This window comes from Mesocricetus auratus, unplaced genomic scaffold (genome assembly GCF_017639785.1).
Source record: "Mesocricetus auratus isolate SY011 unplaced genomic scaffold, BCM_Maur_2.0 Super-Scaffold_100014, whole genome shotgun sequence".
NCBI lineage: Eukaryota > Metazoa > Chordata > Mammalia > Rodentia > Cricetidae > Mesocricetus > Mesocricetus auratus.
In genome coordinates this window covers 25,445,699-25,464,010 of record NW_024429197.1, presented here as the reverse complement: position 1 = coordinate 25,464,010, position 18,312 = coordinate 25,445,699, and the positions used below count along the sequence as shown (strand labels likewise).

Genomic DNA, 18,312 nt, shown 5'->3' with positions numbered 1-18,312 from the left:
AACTTACTTGTGCCCAGTCTTTCTAGTGGGTTCTGGTGAAGCAGTTTGGAAGTGAGGTCTTGGGCATCTGGTGGGAGTGCGTCATCACCCTCAGGCCACACAATCTCATCTAAAGTTTCACAGGTAAGAAAAAGGAAAACATGTGGGTAGAGCTGAGAGACGCAGAAAAAGGGCAGTATAAAGGAAAAGGCTGGGCTTAGAGCTCCTCAAAGCTTGTCTGGCACTCCAGTTCCTAAAGTCCTATAGGTTCCACCCCTCCTAGGGCAGTCTCACAGTCCCCAGAACATAGCTTGTTCTTTGATCCAGTGGGCACAATGCGAACAGTGACCTCCCGCTCCTGGAACTCCAGCTCACCTGCCATTTTACTCTAGACATTTTACTCACACTCACAGATATAAGCACAGCCCAGAACACCATGACATAAAAACGACATGAACATGCTGCCTTCCAGGCATACACACACATTCAGAAAAAAGAGCCTCCCAGCTGTATGTGTACAGCATGACTTCACACTGATCCGGGGTGACAGTACCTACCACTGATCACTTGCCCAAAGAGCTCCTCCGGAGTGTCTCCAAAGAAAGGGACGCAACCCACCAGGAACTCATACAGGATTATGCCCATGGCCCACCAGTCCACTGGCTTCCCATATCCCTGACGCAGGATCACCTCAGGTGCTATATATTCCGGGGTCCCGCATACCTGAGCACAGAGAAAGCAGGCTGGCTCAGTATCCTGAGGCTGGAGCAGAGAAATCTCAGCTTTCCTTAACTAATAAACAGGACCAACAGCAATCCCAGGGACCCAGAGTTAAAGGACTTCTTGGTCAGAGAGTTTCTGTATTTTTCCTAATTAACCAAAACATCTAATTCTAGCCTAAAAACATCACTCTCTAAACTCTGGCTCTTTTGGGTCTGGTCTTAGAGTTGGTTCCTCTCCTCAGAACAGAATCTACCAGTCACCTGTGGTCATCACAACCTGAAATGTTAAGTCAGAAGATATCCACTAGAAGTGTGGAGCTGTGTTCCAAGAAGGACACACCCAGGAGAGCTGAGCCTCAGGCTGACCTCACATGAAGATATATCAGTAGTTAAGACACCTATTTCATTCATATCCTAGGGAAAATTTTATACCCGTTTTCACAGGGCTCATCCTGTTTTCCAAATGTGCTACCTATTTCAATGCTTCCCTGAAACTAAAGGCAAAAATGTGGGCACTCATATTAATACCCGGCCTGATTTCACCCCCAAGTTTCCCCCCATGTTTCATACCTGCTTGTCTAGGAACTCCCGGGCATCCTTTTCAATGTGGCCCTCATACAAGTTGGTTGTCAAACTCATGAGGCCAATTTTAGAAAGTCCAAAGTCAGTGAGTTTGATGTGCCCCATGGATGTAATCAGAAGGCTGTGAGACCACAGAAATAAAACCATGGAGTTATTTCGCAGTTGACCCTTAGTATTGATTTAGGGTTAGCCTCTGCATGATACTAAGGGAAACAAACGGGGAATTAGGCAGCTATAAAGCAGCGGCCCTGGCATTGTATCATTTTCTAGCCCTCCTTACAACTCCATCTCTGTTGTTCTACCTGCATTCTATACCTGGATAGGCAGTGGCAGAAGAGACTTCCTCCATGACTGAGACAGCCATCCTAAAGAAGCTGCTGTAGTCATTAAGAACACCTATCATAAGTTGAGGGACTTATAGTATCCATCTCAGGGAGAAGATGAAATCTCTTTTCATCCTTGACGTGGGAGGAAGAAACTAGAAACCAGAGACTGCTTTACATACTTTGCCCAGGCCATTCTACTTGATGCTAAGGGCTTCACCCTGCCATCCCTCTATTCTAGGGATTCCCAATTACTATCTCTTGTTCCGATTTCATTCATTTTTTAATTTGAGATGGAGCTTCTTTGTATACCCCTGGCTGTCCTAGAACTAACTCTGTGGACTAGACTGACCTGCAGCTCACAGAGCTCTACCTGCCTCTAGTCGAAAGTGCTGGGAATAAAGGGGTGTGCCACCACTGTTTGGTCCTGACTCCTTTAGTGGACCCTATGTCAGTTGCTCAGGTCACAAATTCAAACCATTCCAAACAAAGTCAGGTTTCCTACCTGTTTCATCATCTGAGTAAGAAATATGTTTTATGACCTACTAAGTTCTGTGCTAAGTGTCTCCAAACTGTTTCGGAACTGGGGATGCTATACAGTGAAGGAGTATCTCACTAGCATGCATGAGGCCTTGGTTTTGATCCACAGCAAAGAGAGAAAAAAGTGGGGACAGCGACACCATTTCTAGAACACTCAGCACAGCAACTATGCTGATTTCATTTCAGAAGGAAGGAATATGAGACTCAAAACCGACTCAGTTAACAAGCACAAGTGGCCACCTGAACATGGGTCTGCATAGTATCAAAGCTATTCTTCTTTTTCTTTTTTAAAGACAGGGTATCTTTGTGTAGCCCTGGCTTCCCAGAACTCGCTCTGTAGATCAGGCTGGCCTCAAACTCACAGAGATCCACCTGCCCCTGCCTCCCAAGCACTGGGATTTAAAGGTGTGCGCCACCACAGCTTGGCCCAAAGCTATTTTTTGAGTCATTCTTATATGTGCTAATTCTTTTGTTCTGCTTGGTTTCTTCTGTTTCATTCTAAGACATTTTGTTTGTCCCACTTATCAAGAGACTTAAGAGGAAGACCTGAACAATAGAAACAGACAGTGGGCATACTTGTCAGGCTTGAGGTCACGGTGCACAATGCCATAGTTATGTAAGTATTCCAAAGCCAGTACAGTTTCTGCAAAGTACAGACGTGCCATGTCCACAGGCAGGGCTCCAATGTTCTTCAGCAGAGTGGCACAGTCTCCCCCTGTAAAAAGTCCAGGCTATCATGTTCCAGTACCCTGATCCAGCTGGTTCTCTGCAGTCCCTAAGGAGATAGCCTCACAGAATAGGCTAATGCTGAACCCTGTGTCTCCAACCCTTCTGCTACTAGTGTGGGTGGGAGACAGGTACTAGGAAGCAGGAAATGGATTTCTCTGTGGCTTTGGAGGCTGTCCTGGAACTCGCTCAGTAGACCAGGTTGGTCTCAAACTTACAGAGATCCACCTGCCTCTGGGATTAAAGCCGTGTACCACCATCGCCCAGCAATACTAAGTTTTTTAAGGATGGGAATACTGTATTCAACAAATTCACTTGCTAAAACATTCCACTGAAGTAAAAACTTGGCTTTATATAGGTTTGGCTTTAAGCCTTAGGGAAAATATGTTTGTAGCTGTACAGAGTGAGGGAGTCCAAGGAAGGACCACTGCAAAGCTACTGCCTGTCCCTCCCCAGGCTCTGCCTAAACTGTTCTTCTAGTCTAGTGCCAGAGTATGTGACAGTCCCTTCACAAGTCATCAGCTGCGGCAATCTTGGTGGAGTCCCACCTTGGGCTTCTGTGGTTGCTACCTAAAGCCTCTATATCCATTTGCACTGACATTAGGGGAAGAAACTTTCTAGCTGCTGGGTTACTACATCTGTCCACCTTTCTCCCTGTGGATCTATGTGCTCACTGTGGCCAGTGGTCTCAGAGTTCCTAAGCAGAAACTGATGACAAAGAGGTCTTGAAAGCTGAAGCCTGAAGCTTCACCACTCTACAAAAGAAGCTGTCCTTAATTAGGGCAAAGGCCCAGACTGCACTTTGACTTCCACACAGACCACGTTCCCCCAGTACCTTCGACATATTCCATCACCATGCATAAGTGACGCTTGGTCTCAAAGGAGCAGAACATGCTGACCACAAAGGGGTTTTCAGCGAACGTCAGAATGTCGCGCTCCACAAATGCCTGCTGGATCTGGTTCCGTAGGATCAGGTTCTGCTTATTAATCTTCTTCATAGCAAAGCGCTGCCGAGTGCACTTGTGCCGCACCAGAAAGACCGCCCTGGGGAAGACAGCCAGCCCAGCCCAGCACCCAAGGGCTCTTAGCACCTCAACTGTATATTCCATAACCCCAAACAGCCTCTTCATCCCTCATATGTGCAGAGAACAAAAATCTTGGGGATATGCCTACTAGTGAGAAGAATCTGGGCTTCTGGGCTAATTAATTCTTCCATTTCCTGGAAGAGCAGTTTCTAGAACTCAGAGGATTGCTACAGGTGGGAATCCTGCCTGGGCAAAGAACCAATTTTCAGATGCCAAAGGAAACTGCTCTTGACACTCCAGGAGAATTCAAGGAGAGAGTGGGTCCACCTTGGGACATCTTTTGCCCAGGGGATTGGGAATCATACACATTCAGAGGGAAAAGACCAAGGATCGATTCAACTCTAGTTCTCGCCTCAATCTGACCCATGCCTTTACCCATAAGCGCCATTGCTGATGAGCTTAATGGTTTCAAAGTCCTCTTCAGATGGGGTCTTTTTATTTGGCAGAGATGCCCCACGACCCTGGAAGACAAAGGAAAAGGAAGGAAGTAGGTATGATCTTTAGAGCACATATGCTTGGGGAAGCTGTGTATCCCAGTGTCAGCTCCTGCCCATTCTTTCCTAGGAACCACAACTCATTATTGGCAGCATCAACTCCCCATTGTTAGTACTGGCCTGCCTTTGGGGTTCTCACAGGATACGTCCTCAGCTGCAGCCACTGAGAGCACCCGCTGTGCACATTTGCTATGTTCCCTTTTAAGAAGTGGATCTTGCCCACCTCCCATCTCTCCCACCACTCTTGTAACCAGGGACCAGTCTCTGCTCCCCTCTCTCATCTTCCAATAAACTTCCTTTGTGAGCTTTGTTGCATGGTGTCTTTCTCTCTAGCGTAGCTTTTTAACTACAACACCCATCCTTTCAGGTGTTCTTTTTTTTTTAAAGACTTATTTATTGTTATTTTATGTGCATGACTATTTGCCCACATGTGTGACTTGTGTCTATGGAGGCCAGAGGAGGGCATTGGATCTCTTGGAACTAGAGTTACAGTTGGTTGTGAGTCACCATATAGGTGCTAAGAATTGAACCTGGGTCCTCTGGAAGAGCAGCCGGTGTTCTTAACCTCTGAGCCATCTCTCCAGTCCCCAGGTGCTCTTTTAAAGCAAACTTAAAGGGCTTCAATCTCCAAAATTGCAGCAGGAGCTCAGGATCTTTACCTCAACTGAATCATCTGTCTCTGGAGTATCAGGACTATCATAGCTGCTCAACTGGGCCATTTCTAGAAACACAGCAAGAAAATTGCATAGCAGTGATAAGCATTTCAACAATACCCTCAGATCACACAACAGATACATGTGCAGTAGGTATTAATACTTAGTGTATCAGCCCAAAAATATAAACCCAGTCCTGTGGTTCTATCATCAGTAAAGTACAGATTTTAGACAGGGAAATAAGCCAAGTGCTATTACTTTATAATTTCTAGAAGTTCAGTGCCATTTACATGGCCTGGCACAATCTAGAAAAGCTTCTCTCAAATTTGGGGCATTTCCTTCAGGCCAAGACTACTTTACTTATTGGGGCAGGGAAGCAAGCAGACAGGGGCAGAAAACTACAGAACAGGACAGGGAAGCCCAATGCTCATACATGGGCTCATCATGATGTCCAGAAGAACAGAGCTAAACTCTAAAGCAGAATGGACAAATCTAAACAGGAAGGCCTATCAGGTGGCCAATAGGAGAGGGAACTATGTAGAAGGGTGATAATTTTTTTAAAATGTTGATTATGGCCTTTTCTTGTTGACCTTGTTTGATCTAAATCCAACCTAGCTGGTCCCAAGGGAAATGTGAACAGTGGTTCCAAAGGAAAGGCCATGTAACTGCAGAGTTCACAGAGTGTCTCCTGCAGTCCTGAAACCCCTGAGGTCACATTATGTCCACATCTATGCTAAATCTCTTTTTTATAGCCACTACACAGCATGCTTACCCTCTAGGGGATCCCGTGTGAGGCCCAGCTGGCTAACAATGTAACGGGGAATGTCACATTTAATTCCATGTCCCTCTTTGGCATGACCCTCAGCTGCTTCTAACAGGTGATAGAATTCTTCAGGGTCAAATTCCTGTACCAGAGAAAAGAGGTGGTCATTGGGGAGAGATACAAGCATATGCTGCTGCCTTTCTTGGCATTAAAGCACATACTATGGGGAAAGAAATTTGGTCTCTAGACATCTGGAAACAGCAGTTATAGATCATGGAACAAAGCTGCCTTATAGGTCACCTCTAGATGATTTCCATAGTTAGTCATCTTAGAAATAAGCACAAGAGCTTTTGATTTCAAGACAGCTTAGCCTAGTCACCTGTCACAAGTCAGATTCTTTCAGCCAGGTGGCACTTTCAGATATGTTCAGGTGGTCAGCCTGGAGCACTCCTGGTATATACTCAATCATAGCTGATTTAGCATAAGGTAGGTCAGACTAATAGTTCTGACTGCCAGTCCTTCAAATACTTGCAAATCATATTTAAAAGATAATTCACCAACAGAAATGTTAATGGTACTGCCAGTTCTGCTGTTGGCAAGACACTTGCTTTATATCCCCTGCTCCCCACCTGCATATCAGCCCTCCATGTTGACTCACCAGGCATTCCAGGAGACGAGCTGGGCGGGCAATGACAATCATCAACTTCTTTACCAGCTGTATCACAAAGGCTACATCTGAGCTCTCTGAGCGCTCGTGAGCCTACAAAAAAAAGAAAGGTTGTTTACACAATTATCCAGACTGCATAGAGCTAACTGCAGGAAAAAATATGGAACTCTATGTTGAGGAGTCAACAGCAAATCTTTGAGACACAGCCTACACTGAATTTCCCCCCTCTATTACAAGGGTCAAGTAATTTAGAGAACAAAATTGGGAAAAAATTGGTAATTGGCCAGTTAGAGAGCACTCAAGTGTTCTCCAAAGGCACCGACACCTAACCTCAGGGATAATCAGTCGGAGGAAAGGTCTGAAGGTTTAAGCAAGACTGTAACCTGAGCATTTTATGTTTATTTAACTTTTTTTTTATGAAACAGGGTTTATCTGCATTACTTTGGAGGCTGTCGGTCCAGCCCAGCCTCAAACTCACAGAGATCCACCTGCCTCTGCCTCCCCAGTGCTGGGATTAAAGGTGTGGGCCACCACCGCCCGGCTGTTTATTTAACTTTTATTTTTCAGTGGGTATAGAAAACTCAGGTCATCATTCTTCGTGGTAAATACCTTTGCTTGTTAATAAGATTCCTAAGCTGACTTTAGTACCTGGGTTTAGGAGCATATGTCCACTGTCTAAGCTGACTAAGAGGCTCTGGCAGAAGGATCACTGGAGTCCACTAATTCAAGACAAACCCAGGCTACACAGTGGAAGCTTGTCTTGAAGAAAAACAAAAAATCCTTTTAAGTCATTCAATGTTAATTCTTTGTATGATATACCTATCAATTTCTGATTTTTTAAAAAAGATTTATTTACTTATTATGTATATAGTGTTCTGCAGGCCAGAAGTGGGTGCCAGATCTCATTACAGATGGCTGTGAACTACCATGTGGTTGTGGGAATTGAACTCAGTACCTTTGGAAGAGCAGCTAGTGCTCTTAACCTCTGAGCCATCTCTCCAGCCCAATTTCTTGATTCTTTTTGAAAAGTATTTTAAATTACATATATGTATGTGTGTACATCTGCATGTGGATATGTGCACAGAGTACAAGAGTCCATGGAAACTAGAGACCAGAGGCACTGGATCCTACTGGAGCTGGTGTTTCAGGCAGTTGTGAGTTGACAGATGTGGACTCTTAGGAACTAAACCTAAGTCCTCTAGAAGAGTATTATGTGCTCCTAACCACTGAGCCATCTTTTCAGGAATCTGCCAACTCACCATTAGGAAAAATGTGAAAAGAAAGCTTTTCTTTATTTTGTTGACTTTTTCTTTTCATTTTGCATGTGTATATGTATGTCATGTTTGTATGGATGCATTTATCATATAGATGCATGTATGTTTAGAAATTCATACTGGGGTATCTTCCTTTATTGTTTTCAAACTTTTTTTTTTCTGAATAGCCTCGGATGTCCTGAAACTCAGTTTGTAGAGCAGGCTGGCTCAAACTCATTTTTTAAGACAGTGCTTCTCTTACTGAGTCTGTCATTCACTAATTGGCTATACTGCCTAGCTAGTGAGCTCCAGGGGTCCTCTCCTTCCCCTAAGGGATTCTAGAAACATGCTGCCACACTTGGCTTATTACATAGGAACTGGGGATCCAAACTTAGGTCCTCAAGTTTATGTGGCAGCCACTTTATTAGCTGACCCATCTCCCCAGCTCCTTGATGTTTTTTCTATTTTTTAAAGATAGACTTACTATGCAGCCTAGGCTTCAGTCTCCCGGGTGCTGGGATTATAAGTGTGTGCTACCACATCTGGCCGTATTTTATTATATTATTTCTTCTAACCAAGTATCCACCCCTGCTGGGCAGTGGTAACATACAACTTTAATCACAACACTTGGGAGGCAGAGGCAGGCGGATCTCTGTTGAGTTTGAGGCCAGCCAGGCTACAGAGAAACTGTCTCAAAAAAACCAAAAAAGAAAGAAAAGAAATTTCCACCCTAGTACTAAGAATTACTAGGGCCTCATAAAAACTAGGCGAGTACATTTTTACTTTTTCATGTTGGGTGCATGTGGACATGTTTGTGCTATGGTATGCATGTGAAGCTTCTCTCCTTTCACGTAGGTCTGGGAGACCAAACTTAGATCATCAGGCTTGGTGGCAAGTACTTTACCTGATCTTACTAGCACCAGAATATTTTTTGTACAGAAACAAACAACTGCTTTTCATGGGAATTGGACATTCTCAAGTTGCTCTTATACAAAATTTATATTTAAGTATTCATTTTGAAATGAGAATTTTTTTATAGATAGAATTAAATAAAACTTTCTCACTGTAACTACTGCCTACTGAGTTATATCTTCCAGGGTACAGGGACTGATTTATTAGTCGTCTAGCATTTGGCAGTAATAATCATGATCAGTTTGAATCTTATGTCCCTAGATCAGCTGGTCCCTGACATTCCCTGCTCTTTCTAGACCCACACCAAAGTCTTGTTTGAGCTTATCACTGTGTCAATGAAATATCAGTTAATGGACACACTCACAGCCCTAGCCCTGCTTCTCCTGGGTTGACAGTTAGAAAGCTATGCTGAAATAAATGATTTTCAGTAGAAGACAGATCATATATCCACTACTGTATTTTATATTATTATTTGTATTTGTTTGTTTTAAGGTCTCACTATGTAGCCCTGGCTCGACCTGACACTGACTTAGATTTACTAGGATCTGCCTCAGTCTCCCAAGAGCTAGGATTCAAGGTGTGTACCATCACATCTGGTCAACCTCTGTTTCATTTTTTGCTTTTGGTAAAAAGTCAAATACCTGTGTATAATACCAAGGTTAGTTGGTATTGGTAGACTTCAACTACCAATGTTGGAGTCTCAGGCAGGGTAATGGCTTTGGTTTTAGAAAACCACTCACAGTGGGGCTGAAGAGATGGCTCAGTGGTTAAGAGCACTAATTGTTCCTCCAGAGGACCTGGGTTCAATTCCCAGCACTCACAATGCAGCTCACAACAGTCTGTAACTCTAAGACCTGACACCCTCACACAGACATACATGCAGGCACAACATCAATGCAAATAAAACGAAAATAAAATTAAAAACTCACAAAACTGAGTTCCTCTGAAACTAAGCAGGTTTCTCTTAGTGATGGAGAGGCCCAGGAAGGGATATGAGCTTACCAACACCAAAGCAGGAAGTTCCTACATACTGCAAGGAGACCTGGTGGTGGCTAGCAGCTGGGAAGAGTAGGCTCTGGTAACACCTGAAATTACCTTACCTTGTAGAAGTTTCATCAGTCCCCAAAGCAACACACTTACATCTTGCAAAAGCTTTTCCAAATTCTCTTGAAGTTCGTAGAAATAGTGTGATGTAATGAGGCCACTCCGAGATTTGTCCAGGCAGTCTCGGGCCATCTCAATCACCTGATGATGAATGAAGCTTAGGGTGCCATCTGCCAAGGGCAACACACTCTCTGGAGTGTTACAGGAAATGAATTCGGCTAGTCGCTCTTCCATTTGTGCTGTGGCCTGGGAATAAAAGAAGAGATGATGATTCCCTTCTGGTCCCAGCTTAGCCACAGCAAATTCTGAAGGACTGGATCTCTGTGTGCCTTACTTCCTCATACTACCTTGGAAAATCTAATGAAAGAAGACACGAAGAGGTCACTTCAGATAAGTCAGACAGCCCAACACCAGATTCGAGGCCCTGTCATCTTGGTTTGCCGGTCTCTTGCCATACCCTGTAACGCAAGCCTTTAGGTTCTATAAACACACAGGTTTGCTAGTCTCTTACTGGTCATATTTCATGCCACTGTCCTTGTGTCACATTCTCTGGAGGTGGCTCAGAGTTACTGGTACTGTTGCTCCTCATCTTACCCAAGCATCATCAATCCCCAGATGAGTCTTTTGCTTCCTGGGAAACAAAAGTTCTCTTTCCTCTGTGTCTCACTTGGTCTCCCTGACTGTGTAACTCAGTGCATAGATGACATTGGTTTCTGAACTTTCTATGCACAAGTCAGAGTTTCATTATCACAGGGTTTTCATATTAAACATGAGTTCAATACAACAGGTGCTCAGAGAACATGTACAGAAGGTACGAATCTGTCTGGTTTCGGGAGCCAGGATGGAATGCAGGGTTTTGAATTGCAATATGACCCTGGCCTAGATCCCCAGCAGAGAAGAATGGAGGTCTGGCTCAGAACTCTTTTGGACCCTTAACTCTCTTAGGTTTTGACTCTGTATGTATACAGAGAGACTTTAAAAAAAGGAAGAGAAGGAGGGGAAGGAATCTTAACACATTTTCTCTAACAACAGTGCATCTTATATGAAGGAGAAAGGAATAACTATAAATACCAACACAGTGCTAGGTGTGTCAAAACACATCTCTGTACAAAAGAAGATGAGACACACAAGATACATTTTTAAATACTGCACACTCTGGAATTTCATTATGAAGTACAACAACATGGCTTCCCAGCTGCTTTCCTGCTCTTCCTTTATTCTTACCCCTGTGTCTACTTTAAGGCTACCGTGTAGAGTCCAGAGAGAACAGATTAAACAGAGTAATAGCTAATATTACTGAGTACGTATGTCCTGCATACTGTTAGAAAACTAGTGTTCATTTCTTTTCATGAGACAGAATCAAATAGGATCCTATTATTATGAGTTGTCAATGAGGCAAAATGAAGATCAAGGAAGTTAAATAATCGGACCAGAATCTTGAAGCTAATAAATAGAGCAGAGAGAATGTAGGCAACCTGGGTCCTTGTGACAAAGTTTCACTGGTGTATGTCAAGAAAGAAAAACCCAGAGCATTTTTGTCCTCTTCCTCTGCTGTCATGTACATGCAAGAGACCGTATAGTTTAAGGGAAGGACTTCCGAGGGTAACAGGAAGCACATACACCAGATACAAACAGACAGACGATCCAGGGAGGCCTGGACAGAGAGGATAAAGGAGGCCTGAGCACCTCAGCCCCCAATGTCTCTCAGGTAGGGCTTGTGATTGCTATTTTGGTTGTCATCTTGACTACATCTAGAATTAACTAAAATCCAAAAATGGCTGGGCACACCTGTGAGAAATTTTGTTTAATTAAATCATTTGAAGTGGGAAGATCTACTTCTAATCTGTATCTTTGAGGTGGGAAGACGCATTTTTAATCCAGATCTTTTTTTGATGAGAAGATCCACCTCTAATCTGGGCCACACCTTCTGCTTTAAAGTCTATGTAGAAGACTTCTCTTTTTGCCTGTTTGATCTTGCCCTTGCTAGCAAGTCCATTCCTTCACTGGCATTAGAATCTTTGAGATTCTGGTGTATATCCTGAAAACCAGCTAAGACACTTAGCCTCATGAACTGATCATCGACTCAATCATTGTACTTTACATTCAGAGGCAGCCATTGTTGGATTAGCTGGGTCACAGCCTGTAATCAGTCTAATAAATCCCAAGTCGTTCTTTTTTTTTCTTTTTGTTTTTTGAGACAGTTTCTCTTTGTAACTCTGGTTGTCCTGGAACTCACTCTGTAGACCAGCCTGGTCTGAAATTAGCAGAGATCCGCCTGCCTCTGCCTCCTGAGTACTGGGATTAGAGACATGTACCACCATCACTCAACCCATAAATCCCATTTCTATATAGATTTATTTTTTTATAAATTCTGTTACTCTAGAAAACCCTGACTCATACAGAGCTGACTGCTTTCTGTAGGAACCAAGTCTACCCTCAGAAGGTCAAGTATGAGCACACAGCAAGTGGTTCTTGATCAGAGTTGCAAATTCACACCTGTGGTGGCAGTCCTATAATCCCAGCATTCACAAGGCTGGGATAGGAATGAATTTGAGGCTAGCCAGGCTCCAGAATAGTTCTTGCTACAAAGTGAAACTGACTGAAAAAACAAAAACAAAAACCAACCAAACAAAACAAAAACAAAAACAAAAAACAAAAAAAGGAGCATAGCGGAAGGGCAGAGGAGACAGGCAAGTGATGTCCTTGTTCCAAAACTAAAGTTTGTAGTAGGAGTGTAAATACTATTTTCCAGTTATCTTGGGATAGGACCAATCTTCCTTCTCACTTTGAAAATGCAAATACAAAGTTAGCAAGCCATTCTAGTTCTCCTGCCTCTTGCCCTGTTGTTCTCTTGACTGCTTTTTCTACCAGCTCAGCATACCTCTAGTTGTGCATGTTCTGGGGTGCTACTTAAGAAATCTGTGTCAAATGAAGGTGAGACCAGAGGGTAAATAGTGTCGAGGGTGGGAGAAGGAGGTTGGGGACAACATTGAGTCATGAATGTGCACAGTAAGAACCTGGCTTCTGGTTCCTTTCTTCTTTAACACATGATGTGACACTCTCCTCCCCTCACAACTTGCTCTGGAGTGGAGAAACAGAAGTTCTGTAAGTAAGGACCTCTGCTTTTCTCTTCTTGCCCCCTCTAGATGCCTTTAGAGCACTTGACCTCCTCACTCTAGAGTCTTCCTGCTGGGTTGGCCATAGGTAGTCATCCTTGGATATTATTTTTTTCCTTAAAAAAATGCTTACCTTGGGGAATCTTTCTTTGTACACATGATTCATCATTATTATTTCACTGTCGAAGGAAACTGGGGACCGTCCCGGACTGAATTAGAAAGAAACAATCATGTTATTTTAATGCCACAGAAACATCAATGAGAAATATGGCCATCCCTTGTGCCCGAGCCCCAACTGTCTCCAGCATCCCAAATATTTTTACATTCATGAGAGCTAAGTTCCAGGCTTCCTTCATTTGTAGAGTTCCTAACACACTTGTCTATATCTTTGAAATGGTATTATGTGGAAATAGGCTACCTTCCTTCAAGAAGTGTAGCTTTCACATAGCTCTCTCCCATGACTGAGAAGAGGGGAATATACTTGCCAGCCAACCCATGGCTTGCTTCCCTAGGATAACCTCTTTCAGAAAAGGACTCTCTGTCCTTATAGCTTTGCTTAGTGGGATAAGCAAACATGTCCTAGGAATCAAATCAAATAAGCAACCAAGGAAAGACTGTTTATACCTATTTTCATTTCTAAAACAAGCTACAGCCAGCGGGCTACACTGACTGTCACCTAGAAGATGAAAAAGCCATAATGAGTTCTAAGTTTAGGTCTTTATCTGAAAAGTCGACAGTAATTTTTCAGCCTTTTAATAATTTTTTATTGTAACCTGTAGCTTTCCATTGTGATCATATCTCCTCAAACATTTCAAATATTGAGTCAAACAGTTGAATATCCAGCTTAGTGCCTAGATACTTGAGCTCAGCTGTCAGCTGGGTTAGGTTTAGAACTGTCCTTTGGCTTTGTTTTGTTTAGGGACTTCCTTGAATGTCACCATGGTCCTCACAATCTCAATTGGCTTGTAAGATACTCATAGTCCCTGTGAGTTGTGAGACCATCATGATCTGGGTGTGCCTTTATGAAATCAAGAAAGTCCCCGGGATCCACACTCTCATTGTATTCTTGATCTTTTGCATTTAAGCCCCAGTCATATTTTCAATCTGTAAGTCTGAATTATGTCTTTGTGATCTGGCCAATGACTCCCTGTCACTCACAGTGCCAACATGAGATTTTTCCTGGAACGTACAGCTCCTCTGGAATTACAACCTTTACTTTAGCTAATTCATCATTTTATCATAACCTAAGGAAATCTGAACTTAGTGATTAAAGTCATGCTCATTTTCAGAGCTGATATCATGAGCCTCATTTACTGAATGGAGTCTGCAGGGAAAAGAAAGCCAGCTACTGACACTTGATGCTGAAATGGTTGAGTGTTATTGTACTTGACTCACTCAAGTTTTGCTTATGTTTGACCAGGAGGCAGCAAATTACAGTTTGTGGTCTGTAAATAAAGTTTCTAAAGGAAGCTGCCCAAGGAAGTTAACTGTACTGCAGAGTAAAGTGACAATTTGATAGAAATGAGTTGACTGCAAAGTCTAAAGCATTTACCCTGGTGACTCTTTGCGGAGCCCACAGGTACTAGGGCAACAGGTACCCTTACCTGAGGCTTCGGGAACGGGGCCGCATAGCTGGAGACTGCCGTCCCTCCTCATCTGGTACATTCTCTGTGCTAAAATGCTTTGTCAGAAAGTGTAGCTCATCAGCTGTAGGCTGGAAAGGTAACTGATGAAGCTTTTCTTGTGAGGAACATGATGACTAGAAAACATAAACAAAATGCACCAGCATTAAAGATACATGCAAGGAATCTAGAGAACTAGCTCAGTGGTTACGAGTGCTTGTAGCACTGTCAGAAGGTCAAGGGTTCAGATACCAGCAGCCATACACAAGCTGGGTGAGTAAAACGTAGATTCTTCTACTTGAACTCTTTGCCTTCATTAAAGCTTTTAGTTAGAATAGCAATTAACCAACCATGCTTCCTGCTCCAAAAATATTCCAGTTGAACAAAGGCACTTCCATAACCCTGGTCCCGGGGACAGCTCAGCAAAGTTTCCTTTAGTTGTTTGTTATCCAGAGAATAGTTTTGCTGAGGTTAGAAAGACCATGGTGGGATTCCAGAGAAACTACAAGTAAAGAAGATGCAGCAGCAAAGAAAACTGTTTTTAGATCTAGACTTAAACATTAGACTTGGTATAAAAAACAATCTCAAGTTCTCAACAGGGGTTAATACCTAAGAATTTCTGACAAGAACCCTCCACTCACAGCAGACCATCTGAGGGAATAAGCTGGTGCTGTGGTGGAATTCCACAGATGTAGGCACTCTGTAAATGTCACAAAATTCCAGGACCCCAGAGCTCTTCCTTTACTCAGCAAGATTGGCCCAGAGAGCAGGGAAGTCAGACATCACTGGCCCAGTTTTCACATACCAATCAATTGAGTGCTTGGAGTTCAACCACCAAAATATATTTAGTGTTCAAGCTTAAGTATCAACTTAGGGAACTGTAGTTAGGGTCATCAAGTGAGAAATGAGCTCTGTCTGGGCCAATAGTACAATCCTCTCTCATGAAATGTTATAATGCATGATGCTTAAAAAAAATTCTTATTTTGTGTGCCTGAGTGTATATATATATATATGTACACATGTATGCATAAGCTCAGAGAAGTCAGAAGGTGTTGGATCCCCTGAAAACTGGAATCACAGGCACTGTGAACTGCCATGTTGGGTTCTGAAAACTGAACCCAGATCCTGTGCAAGAGCGGTGCTCTTAATGACTGAGCCGTCTCTCTAGCTCCTGATGCACAGGAGTTATAAACAGCTTGTGTGGTTTTCATAGGGTTTTGGTTTGTTTCTAAGGTGTAAATAGAATACTTACTCATTTGCAACTAAGAAGAATCTAGTGGGCAATGTAAGTTATAGCATACAAAACTGGTATTTTAAAGAATTTCAATAACTGGATGTGGTGGTACATGTTAAGCTTTTGAGGCCAGCCTAGAGTATACAGTGAGATGGAAATGCTGTCTCAAAGTATGTGGGGTGGGGGTGGGGGGAGTCAATACCCCGATAAGCTGGAGTAGTAGGCCGGTCTACTAAAGTTGAATGAACATTAACACTTACGTGCTACATATATACACACAGAAAGACACAAAAATATGACTCTCCCTTAGGGTTTACAAAAAAACATTTGTTTGAGTAAAGGATTATGGGAAAGGGGGGTGTTTATTAGGGGAAAGAGTTATGCTTAACTGCCAGAGACCAATAAGACCTCTGGTTTACTAGTGACTTAGAGGTCAATGGAAGAACTAAGGACTTTCTCTTGCTTGTGATTCATGACTATACATAAACCAAGCAGAGAAGACCTAAAGACTGACAGAAGAAACAGGGCTGGGGTCATCAAGTTTATGCTCTGCAAACTTAAAGCACTACTTGGTCCTTTGCTGACAAAATTTGTCATCTTTATCATCCCAGCTTTGCTGAAAAGTTGTTCCAAGAGGAGGATGCAGGATCAATTATACATATCCACAATAAGCATATTGGAGGGAGCTATCGCCCAAAAACTGAAACTCTCTCTTAAACAAATATTTTAGAGACAGATCTAGCTTTTTGTTGACATAACAGAGATAGCAAATAATCTCTTTAAGGTTTTAACAATGATGAAGGCTACCAAGCCTTTGGGAAATGGAAAGAATGATAAGACTTGATTTCAATCCTAGAACTAAGGTGTTGGGGGGGGGGCAGGGACCATGAACAGTAGCTCCCACACTTGCTCTCATGGCAGAGAGATGTTCTTTTCTGAATTCACTAGGAGGAACTGCGGAGAGAACGGGCTAATCCTTCCAAAGGCCTTATAAATATAATCATGGCTGTGAAAGTTATCAAGGCTCTTCCCCTCAAAAAAATCTTCTTATCCTCAAGAAATCTTGCTGATTTTGGAAGAAAAGCTGAGTGTTATTTTGCAGGACTGGATGGAGACCAATTATCTGTAAGGAAATACTTCCAGAGTGAAGAAGGTATGATTACAGCTCTGGCTACTTACCGAGACAGTAGAGCTAGGAGTATTGGTTCCATATCCTGAAGAAGGCAAAGAGGCCAAAGACCAGCGCCGTCCATCAGTCCTACATAAAAAGTAACATTATGAAGTTTCTAGAGTCCCATTCTAAGCATCAGGGCCTGCTTGCTTGTGTCTACTGACATTTTTGGGCAGTTAATACACTGACTCACAACACAAGGCATGTTGTCTGTCTAGCATGAGTTCTCACACCTCTCATTGTGTGGGACTTGCTGCGTGACTTTTATTTCAGAGATACCTACCAAAATTACAGAGTCTGTGACTCTGAATCAGAGCACTGGTACACACACACACACACAACCAATTTAAGGCTTTGGTGACACTGCATGTATGTGGAGGTAAGAGGAAACGTGCAGGAACAGGTCATCAGGCTGGCAATCAGCACGTACATTTGCTGAACCATTTCGATGACTCATAAAAAGGTGTTTGTTTTTTAAAAAACCCGGGGATGGTGCACACATCTGCGAGTAGGAGAACAGCCTGATCTATACAGCAAGTTCCAGGCCTATAAAGTGAGATCTTGTCTCAACAACAACAAATTTTTTTTGTTTTTCGAGACAGGGTTGCTCCGTATTGTTTTGGAGGCTGTACTTGAACTCCCTCTGTAGACCAGGATGGCCTCGAACTCACAGAGATCTGCCTGTCTCTGCCTCTGCCTCTGCCTCTGCCTCTGCCTCTTAAGTGCTGGGATTAAAGGTGTGCACCACATATGCCCGGCAACATTTTTTTAAAAAAAGGAATGTATATTACATGGCTAGTGAGATGACTCATTGGGTAAAGATACTTGCCGCCAAGCTTGATGACCTGAGTTTGATTCCAGGGACCCATGATAAGGAGAGAAGTAAGGCCCGTGGACTGTGTTCTGAACTTCATTTGTGCTCTATAGCATGCGTGTGAACACACACACACACACACACACACACACACACACACCTGATAAATAAATGTAAACAGCATTAAAAAATATTACCTTATGCCATATCCCATTATCCAGACAAATAATTATACATCCATGTCATAAAAGCTGCAGCTCAGATACCTGCTTAATTTTTGTCTATGACAGTAAAGCACAGAACTGTGTGGTAAGTATTTTTAAAAATCCCTAGTAGTAAGCTCCTCTGCCAATGCAATAAACCAAATCAAACTGAATTAGTAAGACCAGATTTAATAAACAGTGCAAAGCAGAACGAAGCAATTTCCAGGTGACTCTTGGAAAGGGAGGAGAGAGATCACATGGCAGTTCTAGGGTCTAGGTCTTAAATACCCTGTAGGTGTGTGGTCTGGAGCCTCTCAGGGAGAGGAGCCTCCCACTGGCAAGCATTCTG

At 43.0% G+C, this 18,312-nt stretch overlaps 1 protein-coding gene across 6 annotated transcripts in view; it reads right to left on the bottom strand.

The window, feature by feature from the left end:
* The window catches only part of Mast2 (microtubule associated serine/threonine kinase 2), a 146,741-nt gene that overhangs the window by 5,529 nt on the left and 122,900 nt on the right, over positions 1-18,312 (bottom strand). For all 6 annotated transcript variants that reach the window (XM_040756915.1, XM_040756917.1, XM_040756914.1 and 3 more), the window contains 13 exons: positions 16,955-17,033; positions 14,524-14,678; positions 13,053-13,128; positions 9,840-10,049; positions 6,526-6,627; positions 5,877-6,009; positions 5,111-5,172; positions 4,333-4,418; positions 3,708-3,916; positions 2,723-2,861; positions 1,272-1,404; positions 537-702; positions 8-109 (listed from right to left, as the gene is read on the bottom strand). In XM_040756915.1, coding sequence (XP_040612849.1) covers positions 8-109; positions 537-702; positions 1,272-1,404; positions 2,723-2,861; positions 3,708-3,916; positions 4,333-4,418; positions 5,111-5,172; positions 5,877-6,009; positions 6,526-6,627; positions 9,840-10,049; positions 13,053-13,128; positions 14,524-14,678; positions 16,955-17,033 — 1,652 coding nt within the window. The remainder of the gene's footprint in view (positions 1-7; positions 110-536; positions 703-1,271; positions 1,405-2,722; positions 2,862-3,707; positions 3,917-4,332; positions 4,419-5,110; positions 5,173-5,876; positions 6,010-6,525; positions 6,628-9,839; positions 10,050-13,052; positions 13,129-14,523; positions 14,679-16,954; positions 17,034-18,312) is intronic.